Source organism: Pinus tabuliformis, chromosome 4_2, assembly GCF_031772625.1.
Source record: "Pinus tabuliformis cultivar Carrire ecotype Pingquan chromosome 4_2, CPIR1, whole genome shotgun sequence".
NCBI lineage: Eukaryota > Viridiplantae > Streptophyta > Pinopsida > Pinales > Pinaceae > Pinus > Pinus tabuliformis.
In genome coordinates, this window is record NC_142304.1 from 241,778,434 (window position 1) to 241,802,547 (window position 24,114).

The 24,114-nt window shown below is 38.1% G+C and overlaps 1 protein-coding gene across 1 annotated transcript in view; it reads right to left on the bottom strand.

The window, feature by feature from the left end:
- The window catches only part of LOC149168932 (ABC transporter G family member 39-like), a 60,421-nt gene extending 36,713 nt beyond the window's left edge, over positions 1–23,708 (bottom strand). The window contains exons 1-11 of the mRNA XM_089426992.1: positions 23,357–23,708; positions 23,126–23,246; positions 21,795–21,883; positions 21,617–21,701; positions 21,373–21,532; positions 20,853–20,929; positions 20,696–20,749; positions 20,068–20,460; positions 19,156–19,434; positions 18,730–19,046; positions 18,223–18,383 (exon numbers count right to left, since the gene is read on the bottom strand). Of these exons, the coding sequence (XP_089283118.1) occupies positions 18,223–18,383; positions 18,730–19,046; positions 19,156–19,434; positions 20,068–20,460; positions 20,696–20,749; positions 20,853–20,929; positions 21,373–21,532; positions 21,617–21,701; positions 21,795–21,883; positions 23,126–23,246; positions 23,357–23,685 (2,065 nt within the window). The 5' untranslated portion in view covers positions 23,686–23,708. The remainder of the gene's footprint in view (positions 1–18,222; positions 18,384–18,729; positions 19,047–19,155; positions 19,435–20,067; positions 20,461–20,695; positions 20,750–20,852; positions 20,930–21,372; positions 21,533–21,616; positions 21,702–21,794; positions 21,884–23,125; positions 23,247–23,356) is intronic.
- Positions 23,709–24,114: the final 406 nt, after the last annotated feature.

Consider the following 24,114-nt stretch of genomic DNA (forward strand, 5'->3'; position numbering starts at 1 on the left):
CAATCTAGGAAAAGAACATTGGATGGTAGTGAAGTGGATTCTTAGGTATTTGAGAGGTACCACAAATCAAGCATTATGCTTTGGTGGTTCAAACATTGCTCTACGGGGATATGTTGATGCAGATATGGGAGGTGATAGAGATAACAGGAGGAGCAAAACAGGGTATGTGTTTACTGTAGGTGGAACAACTGTCAGTTGGGTTTCAAAAATCCAAAGTGTTGTTTCACTTTCAACAATAGAAGCAGAGTATGTTGCTGCTACAGAGGCTCGTAAAGAATTGATTTGGTTACAAAGGTTTCTGGATGAATTGGGCAAGAAGTAGGAGTTGGGTAGGTTATACAGTGACAACCAGAGTGCCATACATCTTGCAAATAACTTTTCATTTCATTCCAAGACTAAACATATACAGCTCAAGTACCATTTCATACGATTAACATTGGAAGATGAACAGTTGAAGATGGAAAAGGTACACACTAGCCAGAATCCTACAGATATGTTAACAAAAGTTGTAACTAGGGAGAAACTTAGAATCTTATCAGTTTCAATTGGTCTTCAAGTATGATGAAGAAGATGAGAAAAAACCAGGTCCAAAGTGGAGTTATTGTCTAGCAAATGAAGCAGCAGTGGAGTTGCTATAATCAGTCTCCAAGTGGGAGATTGTTGGGTGTGGAGCCTGATTATCTTCTGTATTCAAAGGTTTCAACCGAATGTATACCCTAGAAAGACTGTACACCCCTCCATGCGGGGGGGTGTGGGGGTGACTTGTCCCCCCCTGCTGGGGTCTGGGGGGCCTAATTGCCCCCAGCTGGGGGGTCTGGGGGCCAGCAGCCCCCCGAAGCTAAAATAGATGTAAAATTGCCATGTAAAAGTCTAGTAATTTCTATTCAATCTGGGCTGTTCATTAGGCGGATGATCTGACGGTAGAAGTTATGTTTAATTTAGGGTTTTCTTTGCCCTAGAAGGCAACCCCTCACTATATATTAGGGAATTTTATTGCGTCTATGCATATCTGTATTTTGAGTGAAGAAGAGAGAGGAGATTGAGAGAAAAGAGGGTGTTACAGCAGATCTGTTGTAGGTTGTATCTCTTCTGTTTGTTGGATAATATAAAAGGAAGGATTGGTTTTTTCTTCGTGGACGTAGCCCAAACTCGGTGAACCACGTATATCTATGTCTCTCTTGTTTTATGTGTTTTCTATGTTTGTATTTCTGCAATATTTTATGTGTTCCATTGCTCTGTAATATATAATTTTATAACAACAAATTTGTTTTGTTCGCATACTGAGAGGAAGTGAATCGACTCAGTTTTGGAAGGTGAAGCAATCAGTGGTAGGGGAAGTGATTTTTTCTAGTGAAATACAAAGAAGTCAACAACATGAGGATAAATAGCATGAGCAAGGAAGAAAAAGGGACTTTTTTCCTTTTATTTTGCTATTGGTTTTTTGCTGGATTGTTTGGCCTCCTAGCTCTCAAGCTATTGGCATTGGATTTGATTGCTACATGATTTTCAGATGATACAGTTGGTTTCTACATGAATTAGCAAGAGTGTGTGGTTGTTGTGTGGTAGTGCTATGTAATAGCCTAATAATTTCAAGTGCTATGAGAAATCCACTCTCATATTTGTATTCTTTTCTATAACGACCTATTTTGATTGAAATAAAAGATATTTGAATTCCTCTTATTGTTCTCATGAGCATATTCAAATTATTCTTTATTTCTGCTCTATGTTTTAGTCCTTAAATTAATTAACATGGTAGCCAAATTCCAATGGTCTCACGTGTTAGGTGCTACAAAAGCTACGAAACCTATGTTGTGTCAAAGAACATCATGGAAATCATTCAATCATATACTTGGAGCAGCTTGATGGCTACTAGATCTTGGCTTTGTCGAAACCTCAGGTGGCTAGTGGGTAACAGTGACAAGATCCTTTTTGGAGTGGATGATATTAAAGGCATGTGTGGTGATCATAATCTATCCACACAAATCATCGTTTCCCTTCACCTTTTTGGTATCTTCCATCTTGGTGATCTTAAGCATTAGTTCCCTAATCAACTCCCCTCCTCTGCTTGGCCTCATTCCTAGGATTTGGGTCTAAATGTTGCTTTTGAAGTCGAATGGGTGGCCTATAGGCTGAAACTCATCGAGGAAGGGATCGTGTTGTTTGAGAGGTCTGATTCTCTTGTATGGGGTGGACATTCCGCTGGTGGCAATCTTGCTGCTAGTGAAATTTATTCATACATCTATGGTTCCCCTTGTTCCTACCCTAATGACGTGTGGACTATGGCTATGTGGAGATGGGAAGCTCCCTTGAAGATCAAGTGCTTTTCTTGGTTGGCTCTTTTCAATCGCATTCTGACTTGGGATAATTTGATGAAAAGGGGCTATAATGGGTCAGGCCAATGCCATTTTTACTACTCTACTTTTGAGGATATCACACATCTGTTTCTGGGATGCTCACATGCCAATTCTATCTCGGACCAAGTGGCAGTTTTGCCAAAAATCAGGGTTGATAGGATTTGGTCTTCCATCTTGGATTTCTTATTGTACTCAAAATTGGAACATAGGCCATTTCGTGCTCTGCCCTTATATGGTTTTTGGCGTATTGGTGTTCCAGAAATACCTCTATTTTTTAGAATTTTTTCTATGATTGTCAATCTACTAGCATTAAAATTGTCAGCCATTTTTCAGAAATTGGTCTATGGTTCCCCTCATCTCCACGATGCTCTGTTCTATTCATGAATTTGGGTGATCATTTTCCTTTGGGCTTCTTTGATGGGGCCTCCACTGATGTTCATGTGGATGTGGTGCTCTTATCCATCTTTGCCCTAGTAGGGAATATCATTTCTTCTAGAATGGTGGTAGAGGAACTAATAGTTGGGTTGAGATAGTGGCGTTGCGGGGAATTCTCCTGTGGGGCTTTCCATTGATTACTTTAGGGTCGCTCAAGACTCTAAGGTGGTCATAGATTGGCTGTAGGGGAAGAAATCCTTGGAGGTTCCTTCACGTCACCATTGGATGGTCAACATCAAGGCTCTTTGTTCCTCCTTCTCTAATATCTCCTTCATGCATGAGTATAGAGAGAAAAACTTGGTCGATGATGTTCTATCTAACAATGTTAAATTATGGTATGTTTTATGCTTAGAGTAGTTTACTTATTTTTCTTCTTATTAGCCACGGATTAACAATCACATATACATTAAGTAAAGTGCACTTAGAACATTAAATGATCAATAGAAAACAATCCAAGACAAGAGACACAAGATGTGGTGGCTAACCAAGGACAAATCCCAATGCGGGGAAACCCTTTGATCAAATCTTCTTTATCTTCAATAGTTCAGCAAAGAGAAATAATACAAAATTTGAGTTCTGTAATTTTATATCAGCAGCAACAAACCCTAGATCAACAAAGTCCAACTTGGTCAAACTAGCTGAAATTGACCTCTAAAATACTTGGTCAATTTCCGGCCAACTTTCCCTTGAACAACTCGAAGAAACAACCCTTGAAAAACCCAAAAATTCAGTCAATTTGCAGATTTCTGAAGTCAACTGCAACCCTAAACTAGGGCAGTCAATACTGGTCAAACTAGAGGTCAGATTGCCTCGATTTTTGTGCCAAAAATTGCGGCCTGCCTAGGAGAGGAAATCACACCCAATCCGCACTTTTGGAAGGTCAACGCATGGTCAACCTTAGTCAAAGAGACGACCTACTGCCTAGCGTCCTTCTTTCTGCGTCTTTTTGCGCTAGGACGTCTTCCTTTTCATCCACGTGAGAGAGAGAGAGAGAGGCTCCTTTATGCATAGGAGAGAGAGAGAGAAGATGAGTGAATTGAATTGTCCAAATGAGGATAATGCTCCTTGTGTTTATATGAAAACGTTGAGGTTGAATAGACATGACTCTTGGGCTTCTGAGCCTACATAAGTTTGCTGGTCAACCTTGAGAATTTGTCCATAATCAAAATAAATTCATATCTCCATAAATACTTATCGGAATCGGATGATCTTTATATCTATCCTACACCTCTCGATGAGAGGAATCTAGGAAAAATATCAGAAGCAATGAATAAGGTGATTCACATGGAGTTTGGCCCTAGTTGCTAATTTTAATACTCCCTGTCAGCTAGGGAGAACTTCATCTGCAATCCGTCAGACCGTCGTTGCTCTCCATCCATCAAATGCACTATCCTATATAGCTTGACCCCACTCTACTCTGCTTTGCTTTGCTATGCTTTGCTCTGCTTTACTCAAACTATGAAGAAGAAGAAATAATCGAGGATGTATCATACCATCCTCCACTGACCTGAAGTCAGTCTCAGAGTTTGAACCACTCTCACTGATCCCAAATCAATGGAGGTCATCCTAGCATAGGGAGTGTGGTAGATACAACGATACATCCATCGATAGTACTACTATGGTCATTATCCTCATTTCCCTGCTCATTGATCAGATGAGAGGTACTTTCCATGAGTCCCAGACTTCATGGGTAGGATGCCTTGATAAGAGAACTAATAATCATGTCCATAGGAGAATAAATCATCCTGTCTAGTCAATGCCATGGAGAACTAATTATCCTGGCCTACAGGAGAACTAATCATCCTACTCCATAGTTGCCACGGAGAACGAATCATCCTGGCCCACAAGAGAAATAATCATCCTATTCCATAGTTTCCACGGGGTGTCAGAGGGGAAGGTTGAACCTTTACCCTGTACATAGTGCAAAACCAGGGGATGGTGAGTCGCCCTGTGGTCACATGTCGCTCAAGAAGTACCTCATGCACCCCTGGAGCTCCCAGAGCTCAATACATCATACTTGAACCTCATAATAGGGTCTCTAAATGACACCAAGTCATTCTTGGAAAGTCAGGAATTTGAACTTTCCTAGGGGCTTTGTCAAAATTTCAGCGACTTGTTCATCTGTATCGATATGTTGGAGCCTTATTGATCCTCACTACACCATATATCGAATATAGTGGTACCTGATATCTATATGCTTGGAGCGATCATGAAATATGGGATTCTCTAATAAACAGATCCCGCTTTGGTTGTCACACAGAATCATGGTGGTATCCAATGTAAATTCGAACATCTCACTAAAGATTTTTCACAACCAGACTGCCTCACAGGAGGCCATGCTAGCAACAATTTATTCTGCCTAAATGGTGCTCAAAGCCACCGACTTCTACTTCCTGCTCATCCAGGATATCGAGGTAGATCCCAAAGAGAAATAGCACCCAGAAGTGCTCTTTCGGTCCACCACACTACCTGCCCAATCAACATCAGTATACCCAAGTAGTCTCACATCTTTGGCAGTGTATCTAAACCCATGAATGATTGTGCCATGAAGATATCTCAACAGATTCTTGGCACCAATCCAATATGAGTGGTGAGGCTCAACCATATGTTGACTCAATGTGTTGACTACAAAGCATATATCTGAACGGGAGTTCACCAAGAACATTAATGCTTTGACGAGTTGACGATACTCGGTAGCATTTCATAAAATAGGTCCAGTAGCACTACGGCTTAACTTCTTAAAGTCAAGCTCCATCGGGGTAGTTACAGGCTTCCAGTCCACCATGCCGAATCTTTCCAATATCTTCACCACATATTTTCCTTGAGATAGGAAAATCTCCCCTAGTTTCTACCAGACTTCTAGTCCTAGGAAATAATGCATAAGTCCTAGGTCTTTCATCTCGAACTCAGAAGACATATCCCTCTTATATTCATGAATGAGAGGGTCTGCACCTGTTAGAAAGAGGTTGTCAACATATAGCACAAGTATGAGAGGCTTGTCATCTATAACCTTAAAGTAAAGGCTAGGGTCTTCACTCCTAGTGAATCCCAACTTCATCAAGTAGCTATCGATCCTCTCATACCATGCTCGGGGTGCTTACTTTAGCCCATAGAGGGACTTCTTCAACCTGCACACATGAGATTCTCGATCATAAATCTCAAATCGTTTGGGTTGCTCCACATAGACATCCCCTTTGATTGAATCATGTAAGAATACGGTCTTGACATCCATCTGATGTAGGTTCCATCCTTGTGAACCTGCAAGGGCTATGATCAAGCAGACGATGGTATATCAGGAAACAGGTGAAAATATCTCATCATAGTCTATGCCTTCCTTCTTGGAGAAGCCACGAGCGACAAAATAAGCCTTATACTTTTCCGCACTTCCATCAACTGCATGCTTTATCTTGTAAAGCCATTTTGAAGTGGCAACTTCTTTGTCTTGGGGTTTGGGAACCACATCCCAAAAATTGTTTTTCATAATGGACTCATATTCCTTGGTCATGGCATCCTTCCATACTTGATGCTTGACAAAATCTGTGAATGAAGAAGGCTCATTTTGGATGATCGTGCTCATGATGGCTAGGTATCCCTGATACCTATTTGGCTTCTTACTTTCATGGAAGGTTCCTCTCGGTGCAATGTGCCCTTTAGCATCATCAAGTGTCCCCCTAAGCCATGAAGGCCTCTTCCTAGAAGAGGAAGGCTCTTGCAGAGGAGGATCAATAGGATCCATAGGTTCTTCCACATCGGGCATCATCTCATCTTCCTTTTCCTTCGGTTCCCCGGTATTAGCTTCTTTAGATCCCCTTAAAGTAGGAAGATTGTCTAATTTTCTAAGAGCCATATCTTTGTCAAAGGTGACATCATGACTAATATCGACTTCCCTTTGACCAACTACATAGATTCTATAGCCCTTAGTGATATGGAATTGATCTAAGACAAGCAATAAGGTATTACAAACTCATGTGCATGGATGTGCCTATGTTATTTTATGCAATGGATCGATAGGATTGCGAAAAACATAGGCACTGAAGCAGTTAAAGAAAACATAACAGGCAAATATATAGACACAACAAGTTTAATAAGGAGTTCACTCAATACTCCTGGGCTACGTCTCCTAGTCTAGCCTTTAGTGGTGGCCTCTCTATTATGTTTTCAATGTAGATCTTTTACAACAATGAGCTAAATTCAAGTCTCACACAACAGATACAAATCATTAAGACTGTACTTGGATCCCAAAAGGCTTTGGAGTACACAAACTCTTCTCACTGAACTCTTGACCTCTATTGGTCACAGTAGTATGAGCCCAATCTGAGACTCATACATGACAGGCATTACAGAGGACTGCGCTTGAACCTCTCAAGCCTTCTCTGGAGTACAAAGACTCTCTATCTCTCTCTGTTTCTATTCGGATCGATGCTTCCTTTGCTTCTGCAGGTCAACTCATATTATTTTCTCTGCTCTTAGCTTTCCGCTCTCTAACTTACTACTTGCTACTCTCTTTGTCAGTTTGTGGTTTTTAAGCCAATCTGCTTTCTGACAGTTTTTTTAAGCTTCCTGGCTTTCCGGTTCCCCTGCTTCTGTCTGTTTAAATCCCTATGTTCTGCGTAATCATTACTATATAATGCCTCTCAGGGAGGTGGCCACCTATTTCATAATAGATGAGTGTCAGTTCTCTTGGACATGGTCGTTTATTCTGTTACTCCAAGAATGCCCGCAAAACATGATCTTCTGCCAATGCATTGCCTACATCGGACTTCAAGTCCTATAAAACTCTGCGTGTTTACCTCATCAAATCTAGTCATCCATCGGAACACGTCTCTGCCATTGATCTGGAGCCTCTAGATCCTACGGTCATCGTCCATATCGGGCAATAAGTAACATGATGTTTATCCATCCGATGTAAGCGGTTTTCTCTCTCTTCCACCGGACGCATGACAAACATTGTGTGGCATCGGGCGAGACTTGGTTGAAACCGCTTACTACTCGAAGCCCTTCTGATATCCTACTGGTTTTTGTGGGACCCTGCTTCTGATGGAATCGGCATGATATCCATTGCATTTTATGATTTTTTGGGTCTGGGTGCTTGCGACCTTTCCTTATTGGAGGGGTTTGCCTTGCGATATCAGAAACTACCCCCATTTCTCGAATTTACCCCTGGTTTTGCTAATTTGTGGTAGCACGCATTACCATGGGCCGACAGTTTGCGTCCTTGACAGATGATCCTCATTGCTCTGCGCTGATCACCAATTGAAACTATTACGAGGATACCTCTGATAGCTTGACCTTTATAAGATTTTGAAACTTGGCATGATTTTTAAAGAGTTCATGAAAACATAGAGATTGTTTTAGGATCTAATTCGGATCATGACCTTCCCACTGAAAAAGATTTTGGACCACCAAAAGTTAGTTTTTAAGCATTAGTCAAATGAGGATATAGATTCCTCGCTTATCCAATTTCTATCCATTTTGAACTACTTGATTTTGAACCTTTGAGTCCAATCCTGAGGTACTCAACATCCCCTTTGCTCATAATTCTCACCTTCCTGTCCAGAACTATATCTTCTTGCAATTCATTGAGATATTCAGGCAACAGATCATCAATATAAGGCAATTGACTCTGCTCTTCGAGATCTTCAATTAATGAAGGTTCAAATAGTCTCAAGCTTTCTGTGTTAACAACCGAATAGATGTGCATGTAAGATGGTAAATCAAGGTGAAAAGCATTCTCACCGATTTTCTCAAGTAGCTTGAAAGGTCCATACCTTATCGGTTTCAGCTTCTTACCTTCACCTTGCATTCTGTATTTGCTAATATACAGCCAGACTTGATCACCAACTTGGAAACTATGCTCAATCTGATGCTTATCATGCCTTGCCTTGTACTTGGCTTGGCTCTTTTCCAGCTGTTCATGTACTGCCTGGTGAATTTCTTGGATTTTTTCAATGAACTTGGTTGCCTTCTCCACATCACTGTGTCCATCAATCGCTATGTCTTTACCAAAGACAAAATCCAAGGGAGACCTTGGGGTGAAACCAAATAAGGTCTCAAAAGGAGATCTCTGTGTAGAAGAATGTTTATCTCGGTTGTAAGCATGTTGCACATAACATAAATGTTCATCCCAAAGTTTGGGATGCTTGCTGCAATAGCCTCTGAGCAACTGGATCACTGTCCTATTGACCACTTCTGTTTGGCCATCTGTTTGCGAATGAAAAGTTGTGCTCTTCTTCAGCTTGGTGTCCATCAATTCCCACAGACTTGACCAAAATTTCCCAACAAATCGAGAATCTCGATCAAATACAATGGAAGTGGGTAATCCAAAATGAACCCATACATGCTGAAAGAACAACTTTGCAGTTTGTTCAGCAGTAATATGTTTGTTACAAGGTATTAAAATACACATTTTGCTGAACCTATCCAAAATAACATATAAATAGTCACGACCTTCTCTAGATTTAGGCAGTCCCCCAACAAAGTCCATGGAAACACTTTCCCAAGGATGAGAAGGAATTGGTAGTGGAGTGTACAATCCTAGTTTTCTATTGCTAGGCTTGTTTCTAGCACACATGGTACACCCTCTTACATATCTAGAAATTGTTTCATTCATTTTTGGCCAATAACAAAATCTTTGCTACTATGAAACTGTTATACTTACACCAACGTAAACTGATATTAGAGAAGTGTGTGATTCTCGAATTATCTTTACTCTTTCAGTTTGAGGAATGCATAACTTTCCAAAATGATACAAGAGTTGGTCCTTAACATGATAATATAATTCTTCTACTTGTTTACCATGACTTAAAGTTGCATATACATCTTTGAAATCTATATCTTGAGCATACTGTTCAATGTAGCTTTCATGCAATAATGAATTATGCTTAAGTATAGTAGATGCACTTATAATTGGTCTGGACAACATATCTGCAATTTTATTGTGTATGCCCTTTTTATATCTTATGAAAAGATGAAACTGTTGTAGAAAACCCATCCACCTATGGTGTCTTGATTGCTACAACTTAGTTTGTGAGTGTAAATATTGAAGTGGTTGATGGTCAGTATGTATAACTGTCTCTTTGACCATTAAATAATGTTTCCACTTTTTCACACTCTGTACTAATGCACACAATTCTTTATCATATGTGGGATAATTAACTACTGCAGAATTAAATATCTGAGAATGATAACATATGGGTTTACCGTGTTGCATCAACACTGCTCCCATGGCATAGTCATTGGCATTCGTTTCAATCTCAAATGGTCTTTGAAGTTCGGGTAGTGCTAATACTGGTGCTATACTAATCTTTTCTTTCAAGGTGTTGAAGGCTTTATGTTGTTTGCCTCCCCACTAAAACACCTTGTTCAATCCTGTTAAAGCATGTAAGGGAGCTACAATCAAGGAAAAGTTAGAAATAAACTTTCTCCAATACTGTGCTGCTCCTAGGAAGCTTCTAACTTCTGTAGCAGATTTGGGTTTATGCCAGTTTACAATGACTGCAACCTTAGAGGGATCTATCTTCAATTCACAACCCCCTACAATATGACCCAAATAATTGAAAGATGTTTTGCCAAATTCACATTTTGAGAGCTTAACATAAATATTTTCTCTTTTCAAAACATCTAGTGTCTGCTTTACATGCTTCAGATGTTCTTCCCATGTTTTACTAAATATAAGAATGTCATCTAAATATACAATGACAAAATCATCAATAAAAGGCCTGAGTACATCATTCATTACTCTCATGAAAGTAGCAGGAGCATTAGTTAAACCAAAAGGCATAACTAACCACTCATACAATCCCTGCTTTGTTTTGAAAGTAGTCTTCCATGCATCTTGCTCTGCAACTCTGACCTGATGGTAGCCACTGTGCAAGTCCAACTTGGAAAAATAAACAACTTCTTTCAACTGATCTAATAGATCATCTATGCGAGGAAGGGGATAAATATTTTTTATCATTATCTTATTTAGTGCTCGATAACCAATTCACATTCTCCATGAGCCATATTTCTTCCACACCAAGACAATTGGAGACCCACATGGTGATGTGCTAGGCCTTATGAACCCTTTTTCAAGCAGCTCCTGTACCTGCTTCTTGATTTCTGCATTCTCTAAAGCAGATGACCTGTACATTCCGATGTTAGGAAATGGAGCATCTTGCTCCAAATTAATATCATGTACTATTTCCTTTTTTGGGTGGTAGAGCTTTAGGTTCTTGAAATAGTATACCATATCCTGAAACAATTTTTTCTAAATCAGCTTTCTGTTTAGCATTACAGCCCTCAAATACATTAGTTTTATCAAGTTTCTTTTCCTTTACAACCATCTGTAAAAATTGTTTGCATGAATTTACAATTCTTTTCATATGCCCTGAGTTTATGAGAGTATAATTATTCTTGAGTTTATGAGATCTTACAATATATTCGATTCCATCTTTAACGAGTTGATACTTGTTTTCAACTCTATAGAAAATGGATTTTCTATCATACAAGTAGGGACTTCCTAAAACAATTCCACATATATCCAAAGGAACTATATTTAACTCAACCTCATCTACAAATTCTGACCCGAAAGAAAACCTAAGTTTACATTATCTAGTCACTTGTAGCTTTGCGTTATCACATAACCAACCTAATGGATATGGCTTCTTGTGAGGTGTGGTTAGTATTCCCAGCTTCTTTAAATTGCTTCAGAAATTAAATTTACTTGTGAGCCACTATCAAAAAAAGTATCAATCTTTTGATGCTTGGAAATAAATCTAATATGAAAAGCTCATGTCTTTTCCTCTCATTTTCTTCATTATCAGTAGATTGTGCAGAATTACTAGTAGATGCTTCAGAATTTTTACCTTTTATACTTGTGGTTGCGATCATTGTTTCATCCCCTGAGTCTGATCCCAAATCCTTTTGAATAGTTGCAACAGTCTTCTTCTTTCTTCCATCGTACTTCTTGGGCCTCAGCTCCAGATGCAGAATCCAACAGTGTTCATCATCATGCCCATCCTTCTTGCAGTGAGTGCATGAAGGCCTCATCTTTTGTGCAGCATTTATCTTCCTCTCTTTCCATTTCTACTTTCTCTTTTCCTTGTTCTTGCTTGTAGTGGGTTTTGATGATCCCCCAACTTCTAGTTTCACATTCTTTCCTCTAGCCTCTAGATGGGTAGCATGAACAGATACCTCGTCTATGCTAGTAGGATTAAACATGAGAATGGTGTGCTTTAAATAGCTATGTAGACCACCTATATACTTTAGCAAAGTTTCAGGTGAGTCTAACAAAATTCCTAGAATCAAAGCTCTTTTTCTAAATTCTTAGGTGTAGCCTTGTACACTTTGCCCTTTTAATTTTCGAAGAGTTTGACAACTCATCATGGCTTGTTGCATATAAGCTAGTGGATAGAACTGTTTTTTAATTGCACAAACAAATTCACTCCAGACAGAAAGAATTTTACCATGCTTCTTCATGTCAGCTTGTGTTCTGCCTTCCCACCATACGAAGGCAATGCCTCCAAGGTGTAGGCTAGCCAGCTGAATCTTACTTTTGTTTGAATTGTTGCTCTACACTCTGCAATACACATCAATCTGTCTAATCCAATTATCCAGCTTCTCTGCATTCAACTCTCCATCATATATCGACAAATCAAATTTAACATCTAATTTAATCAAGGATGTTTTCTTTTTATTTTCAGGGCTATTAGGAGGTGTGGGAAGCTTTTCTTCTTTCCCCTTTCCTTTAGAATGGTCATGGAGGAGATATTATTCTACTCCTTTATCTTGTTTGGAGTTTGATGAATCTTCATCTCTACCATTCTTAAATTCTCTATACATTTCTTCTACCATGTCTCTCATGGTCATGAAACTATCCATGAACTAGGAGTCTGATTCCAAGGGAATTTCTTATCCCATTTTCCTCTTAGGATAGACTCTTCCAATTTTTGGGTTAGCTTCAACCAATTCTCCTTCTCCTAATTCAAGCTTTGTCCTAGTTAGCATTCAACAACAAAATCCATCACAAGCTTGTCTAACCTTAGCAACCTAGAGCTCTGATACCACTTGATCTGGAATTGATCTAAGACAGACAATAAGGTATTACAAACTCATGTGCATGGATGTGCCTATGTTATTTTATGAAACAGATCGATAAGATTGCAAAATACACAGGCACTGAAGCAGTTAAAGAAAACATAACAGGCAAACATATAAACACAACAAGTTTAATAAGGAGTTCACCCAATCCTCCTGGGTTATGTCTCCTTGTCCAGCCTTCAGTGGTGGCCTCTCTATTATGTTTCCAAAGTAGAGCTTTTACAATAGTGATCTCAATTTGAGTCTCACACAATAGATACAAATCAGTAATACTTTACTTGGATCCCCCAAGTCTTTGGAGTACACAGACTCTTCACACTGAACTCTTGACCACTATTCGTCAGAGTAGTATGAGTCCAATCTGAGACTCATACATGACAAGCATTACAAAGGAGTGCACTTGAACCTCTCAAGCCTTCTCTGGAGTACACAGACTCTCTAACTCTCTCAGTTTTTATCTGGCTCGATGTTGCCTTTTCTTCTGCAGTTCAGCTCGGCTTCTTTTCTCTGATCTTAGCTTTCCTCTCTCTAACTTACTACTTGCTACTCTCTTTGTCAATTTGTGGCTTTTAATCCAATCTTCTTTCTGACTGTTTGTTTCCGTTTCCCGGCTTTCCGGTTCCCCTGCCTCTGTCCATTTGAATCCCTCTGTTTTGCATAATCATTATTGTATAATGCCTCTCCGGGAGGTGGCCACCTATTTCATAATGGATGAGTGTCAATTCTCTTAGACATGGCCATTTATTCCCTTACTCCAATAATTCCCACGAAACACGACCTTCTCCGAACGCATCGTCCACATTAGACTTCAAATCCTATACAACTCTACCTGTTTACCTCGTCAAATCTGGTCATCCATTGGAATGCGTCTTTGCCGTTGATCTGGAGCCTCCAGATCCTACGGTCATCGTCCATATCGGGCGGATAAGTAACATGATGTTTATCTGTTCAATGTTAGTGCATTTCTCTCTCTCCTACCGGATGTGTGGCATCGGGAAGGACTCGATTGAAACCGCTTACTACTCGAAGCCCTTCTGATATCCTGCTGGTTTTTGTGGGACCTCGCTTCTGACGGAATCAGTGCGATATCTGTTGCATTTTATGATTTTTCGGGTCTGGGTGCTTGCAACCTTTCCTTCTTGGAGGGGTTAACCCTACGATATGTGATTAGCAACTTATCGGTAATCGCATATCAAAAACTACCCCCGTTTCTTGAATTGACCCCTGGTTTTGCTAATTTGTGGCAATGAGCATTACCATGGGCTGATGATTTACGTGCTTAACCGACGGTCCTCGTTGCTCCGTGCTGATCACCAATTGTAACTGTTACGAGCATACCTCTTATGGCTTGATCTTTATGAGACTTTGAAACTTGGCATGATTTTTAAAGAGTTCATGAAAACTTAGAGAGTGTTCTAGGATCCAATTCGGATAGCTTAGTATTTTCGCTATAGCCCACAAAGATTCCTTTCTTTCCAGATGCACCCAGTTTATTCCTTTTCTCTTTTGGCACACAGAAATATACAGGGCTTCCAAAAATTATAAAATGAGATACATTAGGTTTCTTACCGGTGAACATTTCTTCTGGAGTCTTGGAATCCAATTCTTAACGAGGGCATCAGTTTTGTACATATACGGCGGTATTTTCAACTTCGGCCCATAGAAACTTCGGAAGTCTTTGATCATGGAGCATAGCATGGACAACTTCCACAATTGTACGATTCTTCCTTTCCACCACACCATTATGCTCAGGAGTATATGCTGTAGTAGTCTCCCTCTTAGTGCCAACGTCTTTACAAAAGCCATGAAACTCATTGGATTCTTATTCAATCCCATTTTTAATTCTTAAGGTCTTGATCTTCTTTTTGGTTTGATTCTCGATCAAGGATTTGAAGTCCGAAACTAGGAGAACACTTCATCCTTCTTTTTCAATAAGCATATCCAAGTCTTGCGAGAATAATCATCTGTAAAAGTGAGGTAATATTAATATCATGTTAAGGAGTTCACATGCATCATACCGGATATGTTTGAGTGAACCAACTACAATATATCAGAGGTCTTGCTTTGGCTTGAGGGGAATGGTCCCCTTTTTATCATTCCTTTGACACATCTTGGACATACATCTTCTTGCTCTAATATGAAATCGGGCATCTCGGTCACCATTTTTCTTACATCGGGTAGAGCTTTATAATGAAGGTGAGAAAACCTTTGATGCCATAGTTCGGACTGAATAGATGTGTCACAAGTCATGACACCCAGCAGAATTCCACCAACCTGATATAATGAATCAACTCGAAACCCAAGAGTAAAAGCATATTTAAAGTTCTTTTTCCATACACTACCTTGCCATCGCTGAAGGCCACTTTGTAGCCTTTGTCTTCCATTGTCGAAATGGACACCAAGTTCTTTTTTAGATCAGGTACATATAATACATCTTGTAAGTGGATGGTATTACCTTGATTCAATTGAAGAGTGACATTTCCTATGCCTTTCACAGGATATTTTGAATTATCTCCAAGAGCAATTTCTAGGTTGGTTTTCTTCTCTATCAGATTATAGAGAGCTTCTTTGTAACTAGTGAAGTGCCTTGAGAGTAGTAGTAGATAGAGTTGCTGGTAGATAATATTCATCTTACTTATTGTTAACAGTGTTAGACTCATAACTGCAATTTCTTGCCTTCTTAAATGGTTGTCCTCTTCCTTGATTTCCGACACTTCTTTTACCTCTGCCATTTAACCTGCTATTCCTTTGATTGCCTTGAGAGGGATTTTGATCATCGTCCCAGTGTGAGTCCCTTAATCGGAGCACTCGCTTACATAGTGACTCATTTTATTGCAACTGTAACAACATCCTTTTCTTCCACCCTTTGGTTCAGCCTTTCCTTTGAATTTAGCCTCGGAATTGTTTCTTCTTTTAGTATGAGAAGAAAAGGCAGAGGGATGACCATTAAGTATGGGCATTTCTTCCTCTTTCATCCTCGTTTCTTCTTGAATGCATATGTCCATTAATTCCTCAAATCCAGGAATTATGTTATTGTTGAGAAGAGTAGTCCTGAATATATACCATTCAGATGGCAGTCCTCCAAGAGTTGTGAGTGTCATTTCTCTGTCAGGAATTACTTCCCCAATAGATAGGAGATTGTTCTTGATCTTGGTGATCCTTAAGAAATATGCTTGCATACTCTCAAATTTTCCCTTCTTAATTTCCTTCAGCTTATTTCGAAGAAACACGACTTGATTTGCATCATTAACTTTAAATAAACTCACCAGTCTATCGTAGACTTCCTTGGAGGTGTTCAGCTCGGAAACATAGGCCACCAAGCACTTGTCAATAGAGTCCTGAATGATCTTCCTTGCTTTGACTTCTCCCTTGGTCCATTTGTTCCTAGCACCAGCGGATGCATTTGATGGAGGCTCAACAATCCCGCCTCTCACATGGTCCAACACTTCCTGCTTTTCTAATGTTAGATCGAGAGACATCTTCCATCCGTGATAGTGAGACTTCTCACGGAGTTTGTCTTTAGCAAGGAAGTGTGTTGAGGACCCCATGATTTCTTTTTAAGATAGCCTTTCCAACCTTCTCTTCGGTGATTGCTCTTGCTCTTGGGCTTTGTCTTCACCTCAGCTCCGATACCATGTTAAATTATGGTATGTTCTATGCTTAGAGTAGTTTACTTATTTTTTTTCTTATTAGTCATAGATTAGCAATCACATATACATTAAGTAAAGTGCAGATAGAACATTAAATGATCAACAGAAAACAAGCCAAGACAAGAGACACAAGATGTGGTAGCTAGCTAGGGACAAACCCCAATGAAGGGAAACCCATTGATAAAATCTTATTTTATCTTCAATAGTTCAACATAGAGAAATAGTACAAAATCTGAATTCTGTAATTTTATATGAGCAGTAGAAAACCCTAGATCAACAAAGTCAAAATTGGTCAAACTAGCTGAAATTGACCTCTAAAATACTTGGTCAATTTCCGGTCAAGTTTTCCTCGAACAACTTGAAGAAACAGCCCTTGAACAGCCCCAAAAGTTCAGTCAATTTGCAGATTTCTGAAATCAACTGCAACCCTAAACTAGGGTAGTCAATACTGGTCAAACCAGAGGTCATATTGCCTCGCTTTTCATGCCAAAAATTGTGGCCTGCCTAGGACAGACAACCACACCCAATCCACACTTTTGGAAGGTCAACGCTTGGTCAACGCTAGTCAAAGAGATGACCTGCTATCCTAGTGTCCTTTCTGCGTCTTCTTTGCCCTAGGACATCTTCCTTTTCATCCACACGTGTGTGTGAGAGAGAGAGGCTCCTTTTATGCATAGGAGAGAGAGAGAGAGAAGATGAGTGAATTGAATTGTCCAAATGAGGAGAATGCTCCTTGTATTTATATGAAAACATTGAGGTTGAATAGACATGATTGTTGGGCTTCTGAGCCTACATAAGTTTGCTGGCCAACCTTGACAATTTGTCCATAATAAAAATAAATCGTATCTCCATAAATACTTGTCGGAATCGGATGATCTTTAGATCAATCCTACACCTCTCGATGAGAGGAATCTTGGAAAAATATCAGAAGCCATAAATAAGGTGATCCACATGGAGTTTGGCCCTAGTTGCCAATTTTAAGAAACAAGGATCATTTTCTATCCTGGTTTTATGTTTTCTGAGCTCTAGGTGGATGGCATTGTACAGGAAGCTAGCTCCTTCGCTTTATGATCCTCTGTTTTGTTTCTTTTTGGGATGGCTTTATGGGTGGATGGCATTGTACACGTCGTTCCCTTTATGATCCTCTGTTTTGTTTCTTTTTGGGATGGCTTTGTTTCTTAGTCTCGTCTATCATTTCTCCTCTGCCTTGGCCTTGTTTGACCGCTGCCAATGTTGGTTCTTAGTGATCTCCTCTTTGCTTCTTTGATCTTTTTTTGGTGCTACAAATGTTGGTTCTTAGTGATCTACTCTCTGCTTCTTTGGTATGATGTTGGTCTGATTCAACGATTTGCCTACTTCTCTTTGGTTTCTGGAGTCTATAAAGCCAGATGTAGTTTCTCATTTGATTAATGAAAACTGAAAAAAAAAAGTTGATAATTGTATCTAGATTGCATTCGCGCTGATTCAGATATATCTAAGAGTCATGGCATAAGAGTCCTGGCATACAAATGTTGGGAAGTCATACCATCATAATACGAAAACCCTACCTTTACAAAACAATTAATTTGTCTTTCTCTTAATTTATTTAATTAATTTGTTCTTCCTGTGTACTTTATTTCATGCATCTTCTGAATATCATAAAGTTCAACACGAGTAGCTTCCCTGGCCACACAGATAATCTCTTAGTTTTGAAAAATAAATACCTCTGGATATAATGTATCCACCAAAGACGAACGTCAACAAGAGTGCGTATACACCTACAGAGTTTGCAATTATAAGATCCCGTGAAAGAGCAGCTATGAAGCGAAAAAGTCCCAGGCCTGTTTGATGGAGGCCGACGTACACTAAAAACTGTCGAAAAAACCTGCATAACAACTCGTTAAATTCGATTTTCATGTATTAGATGTTTTTTATTAGATTTTGTGACAATATTTAAGACCAAAAAGACTTGGAAAAGCTCGCATAGTAACTTATAAATCGGATGAGAGATGTTTAAAAGACCACTTTAAAGTTGAGGGATCATCTTTATTTCGTGGGTAACATTTTGGGAATAGTTTGCAATTCATAACAAAAGTTACTAGGGAATTCTTGTGTTTTAAGTCACTTTGTTCATCAAATATTCTTAAAATCTACCATAACTACAAAATTTGAACTTGTTGAAAAACGGAAGAATGAAAATGGAAAGAATAACAACGTGAAGAATATTTAACCTGTGTAGACTCGGGGCAAAATCAATGGTATAGTACGTAATAGTTACCCACGCTGCAGATTCTATTAAGGAAGAAGGAAATTCAGTAATCCATATTGGAAGCGAGTATGCCCATGCAGGGTAGAACATGAAATCTCTCTGCTTGTAAAACACCGGAAGCTTTGCAATTGTCATATCTATTCCTGCCATTCCGTTGAACATATTCATGACGAGGCCCAAGAATAGCACCCCAAAATAAATGCCCGCATCGTTCAGATTTCTGTGATGCATATTTGTATGAAAAAAAATGGTCATAGCCAGCGTAGCGACGACAGTTATCTGATAAATAGGCAAATAAATCCCTTGAGAACTAAGAAATATAGGATGAAAATCTAATGCATTTCAGTTGAAAGAAGAGTATGTATCTTTCCGTGCCATTTTTTACTACCTGAAGGAATTTGAATATATATATGAAGGCATTTCTCTCCATGAGTAAAACCTCTCTATCAAAGCATGCTTTGAAAAGTTCTGCTCTGCTTAAACCGTATTTTTCTTTAGAAAGAGCAGCAGGATGACTTTTAGTTTTATCGTAGGGAACTGACAACTCTGAATTTAGTTTGATCCCCACGTGAAAAGATTGAAATGCATCTGCAAAATCCTTCACTGAAACGTAGTGGTATGCCTGTGTCCCGCACCAGTACTGTTCTTGGTCTTTCCGCGAAATCACCTATGCCGGTAAAAAACAGAATAATTTGAGTGCTCAATTGTTTTATCAATATTCTGGATACACATCCACTTTTCAGTAAAATAAATAATACTATTAAATTGGTGTATGACCTTTTTAAATTACGCAATCTACATTTAAAAAAAATCTACTTTTTAAAAATATACATACTGTATCTCCTATAAATTTCAACTTTTTACGTCTTAAATAAAAATACAAAAAATCACATACTCTTATTAATTCAAACACTATTATGGTTAGATTTTCTGAAAACAAAAAGTGAAAAATAAATTTCTCCCCTTATTTAGGTTGGAAGGATAAGGAAGGTTATTTTTGGGAGAAAAATATGATCATAGTAATGTTTCAATTGTATTTTCAAAGGTGAAATTTGTTTTTTTAATAGTGAAAATGATTTAATATCATTAAAAAAACGCTAAAAACACTTAAAATTCTAAAAACCCAGAGCACCCAAAATTCAAATTTGAAAACTATACCCAGAATTTCCCAAAATTTCTGCATAATTTTGTCACAATAAAACAAAAACATGACCTCCTAAGACTGCTCTAATCAAAAGTGGCGAGGTAAAATTGATAGTCGAATGTATTCTCTTGAGAGTTGGAAGGTTAGATCGCCTACCTCTTGCAAGAAATCTGCGACGCCTTTCCTCTCGGGGCATTGAAATCCCATGCTTTCGAAGAATTGCAGAACGAATTGGCGGGGTCCTTGGTACACGATATAACCTTCTGACACTAGAATTACATCGTCGAAGAGATCGTAGGTTTCAGGGGCAGGTTGCAGCAGAGAAATGACCATTGTCGCCCTCATTATATGAACGAACTGGGAGAAGTATCGGACAATCTCTAATGTGGTAGAACTATCCAACCCTGTCGAAATTTCATCCATCAGAAAAGCTTTGGCACCTCCCACCATCATCTCCCCTGTTGTGAGTCTTTTCTTTTGACCTCCAGAAATTCCCCGCCGCATACTATCTCCTACCATCGTATCCGCGCATATGTCTAACCCCAATATCTGGAACAAGTATTTGCATATTATGCATTGCGCCACAATTCACAAAAACATGTTGATGGCTATTACTGAATTTGAAGATTCTTATTCCTATAATCATAAAAATATAATTGTAGATTTCAAAATATTTGGAAATTTTCATACATACACATCAGATATACCAAATACTAAAAAATCTATAAACAAATTACATAGACATGTACAATCAAATTAGTACACTCAAATGAAAAGAACTCACCTTCAAAACATAGTCCGTCATAACACTGCTTTCTTGTCCCTCTATTGCTGTGGCCTGAATATATATTCAACAGTTCATGGTATTTATATCAGCTCCACCATTTTTCATTAAAATCCATTATCTAATTGGAAAACTGCATCATTCTTGAAGTTGATACCTTCATGAAAATATCAATATCGACATCTGGTTTCACTCCTAGTTCCTTCTCTCTTCTGGAAAGCTCAGTTAACATATCTGCAGTCAAGACCGGTTATTCAGGAATATAGACCCATCTTAATGATGGAGAATTAAAAGCTGGAAGTTTATCTGAAACACAGATATACATTATTTCACATAAATATAGATATTTTCTATAACTTGCAGATGTGTAATAACGTAGTGAAGTTTTAGTGTAAATTTTATCAATAAATGATTTCATAATGTATATCAACAGTGACATTCCTATATATCAATTACATATTTTAAAATATTGTGAATTTTATATGTAATTCTATAATAAATATTCTGAATTTTATAAGTAATTCTTTAATAATGCATTAATAATAGGCTATTTTTTCTTAGAATATTTTGAATATCGAATTAAAATAAATAACACGAAGATCCAAAATATTGCAAATTCTACCATAAAAAAAACACTGACTAAGAATTTAAATATCTGTAATAGGAAAACAAAATACCATATCTCGAACCAACGCCTTGGCAACGAGCCGAAAAGTTGAGAGTTTCCCTAACAGTCATTTCTCCCATGTGGGTATCATGCTGACTGATGTAAGTAGAAGTCCTCTCTGGCACGAATTCGTTGAAGGCATGCCCATTATACGTAACTCCTCCTTCCACCTGAACGAAAACCTCGTACAAAATAAATTCAATCTCCTTGATTCAAAATAGCGCCATGAACTTGAAATTTGGAAGCATACTTACTTTCAGTGTGCTTTGAAGCTTTCCGGCAAGTGCCAAGAGTAGAGTAGTCTTGCCCGAGGCAGGAGGCCCAAGAAGCAGCGTCAGTCTTCAGGATTTTAATTTCACAAACCACAGATCAGACCAGAGCTTGGAGCGTCCAGATAAACTTCAAGTTTAAATTTTTGAAGATAATATTTACCTGCCGGGTTTAACGATACCACTGATATTGTGAAGAATTGTTAAATTTTTCTTCTGTGTCTTTCTCAGCCGAAGGATTCCCAAAGCATCCTACGGTCAACCTCCCACAAATTTAGGTAAAAAATTAGAGACAACGCGTCTTTCGGAACCGAAGGTTATTATTATTATTATTATAAATTTAAATGTATGAAATATTTTATCCTTCACAGATTCCCTTACATCAATAATAATAATAATATTCGCACGTTATATTATCGAAATAGACAAGAATTGTTACATTATCGAATGGTTACCATTAGTTTTTTGTTGACTGGTAAACATGATTGCATCAGAAACTAAAATAGAATCACATTGCGAAAATTCAAAATGATTAACCATAGAAAGTTTCGGAATCTTTTTGATGATCTCTATAAGAAAACGTAGTTCTATTTATATCATAAAAAGTATAATTAAAAGACGATTATATATATATAGATAGATATAATTTTTGTAATTAGGTTTAATTTTCTTATAAGTATTGATGAAAAATCAATATCTACAAGTATTTAAAAATCAACGATTTATAAATCAAAATTTGAAAATATAATGAAAAATAACTAGATTAGAAATAAGACATTTTTTAACTAGATATATATTATTTTCTTTTAATTATGATTTTCAAACCTCTTACAGTTTTTTCTTTAATTTGATTTTTCCAAATTTTATAAATTTTATCATTATATTTAAAAGTTACAAATATTAATAAAAAATCAACATCTATAAGTATTTTACCAACAAACAACCATAAATTAATTTACTTATTGCAGAATTTTAAAATATAATGAAAAAATAACTAGATATCTCTCTCATATTGATGTATCTTTTAACTAAATAAAAATATCTAAATTAACAAAAACATTTTGCTTCCGCTTTTAATTAATTGCTTTTGAAAATAACTGTGTAGATTGCAGATAAACTTTCAGAAATAATCTTGTAGTGTAGGAAACGCCTGAAGTTTCCAGCTGATATTTTGAAATATTTGTTTGTCCCTTGTGATGGTTGAAACATCAACTCAGAGGATCTAATTGTTCTAACCTTCTTTATAGTTATTTCCAAAAGTAAATAACTGTGTAGAGTGCAGGAAACTTTTAGAAATAAGTGCAGGACTTTTATTCTGAAATTTTTCTGTTCCTGATGATCAGAATGTTCGTTTCTGGCGATGGATGCATCCATCATCAACTGAAAATATCTTACGTTCCTCGTGTTTTTACAATCTTTTCTAAAAACAATTTATCAACAATATACTTTCCACTGTAAAAACCTACACATTCTCTATTAATCTGAACATATTACCTCTACCATGTTGATAGTCCAGTTAATTAGGGTTGGCAATGCCCGACTGCCAACGTAAACATCAGCAGAAATATTCAGGTCCTGGAAACGGATCTCAATCTCCGGTATGATAATTCCTACTCTGAGTACCACAAGCCCAAGATGATGATCTTACAGATAAATATGGGACAACAAAGTGAAGCAAATTCGATAAAAGAAAAGGAAAAGCAGAGAGTATAAAATGTTGAGAACCTGTGGAGTCTGTGACGAAGTTTGAGCAGAAAGCGTTGATTATCCTCCTCCGAAACTCCCAAGAGTCTCTCAATGAGTTGCTTCCGAGCTTCAGGTGGGATATTTGTGACATCTATCCGCTGGTGACCAGAGCCGATGGAGTGACTGCTCAGGAGGTCGTTCAGTATGGAAGTTCTGAGACGTTCGCATGTGGGAAGCCTCTCTATGGCTGCCCATGCCACCGCCTCCTCCTCGCATCTTCGCGCTATTGAGCTCGATGACACGCTGGGGAATCGATCGCTGTCTCCAAACATATTTGATCTACCAGAGCCCAATATGCTGCTTCCCATTTCCTCCTGCAATTCTTTGAATAATCATGACCTGCAGATGGGACGAGCTCATGATAAATTGAGCATCTTGCTGCTTTGGCTATTTCACGTAAAACAAATAGTGATCACAGAAATATGATAACACAAATTTTATTAAATGAGGCTTATGCCCGAAAATTCATATAAAACTACATGATAGTGTACCAAATACATAGAATAATAACATAGGTCAACTAACCCAGGTTAAAAACAAAAAGTTCCACTTAATCCAGAATATTCTATTAACTCGAATTCTGCAACCCATGTTCAAAACAAAACGTTCTACTTAATACAGAATATTCTATTAACTCGAATCCTGCACCGTCTACCTTTACTGCAAAGAGCGCAAATAGTGTCATGTTCTCCCACGACATTATTATTGACATCGTTGTTTCTCAATAGGTACTATCT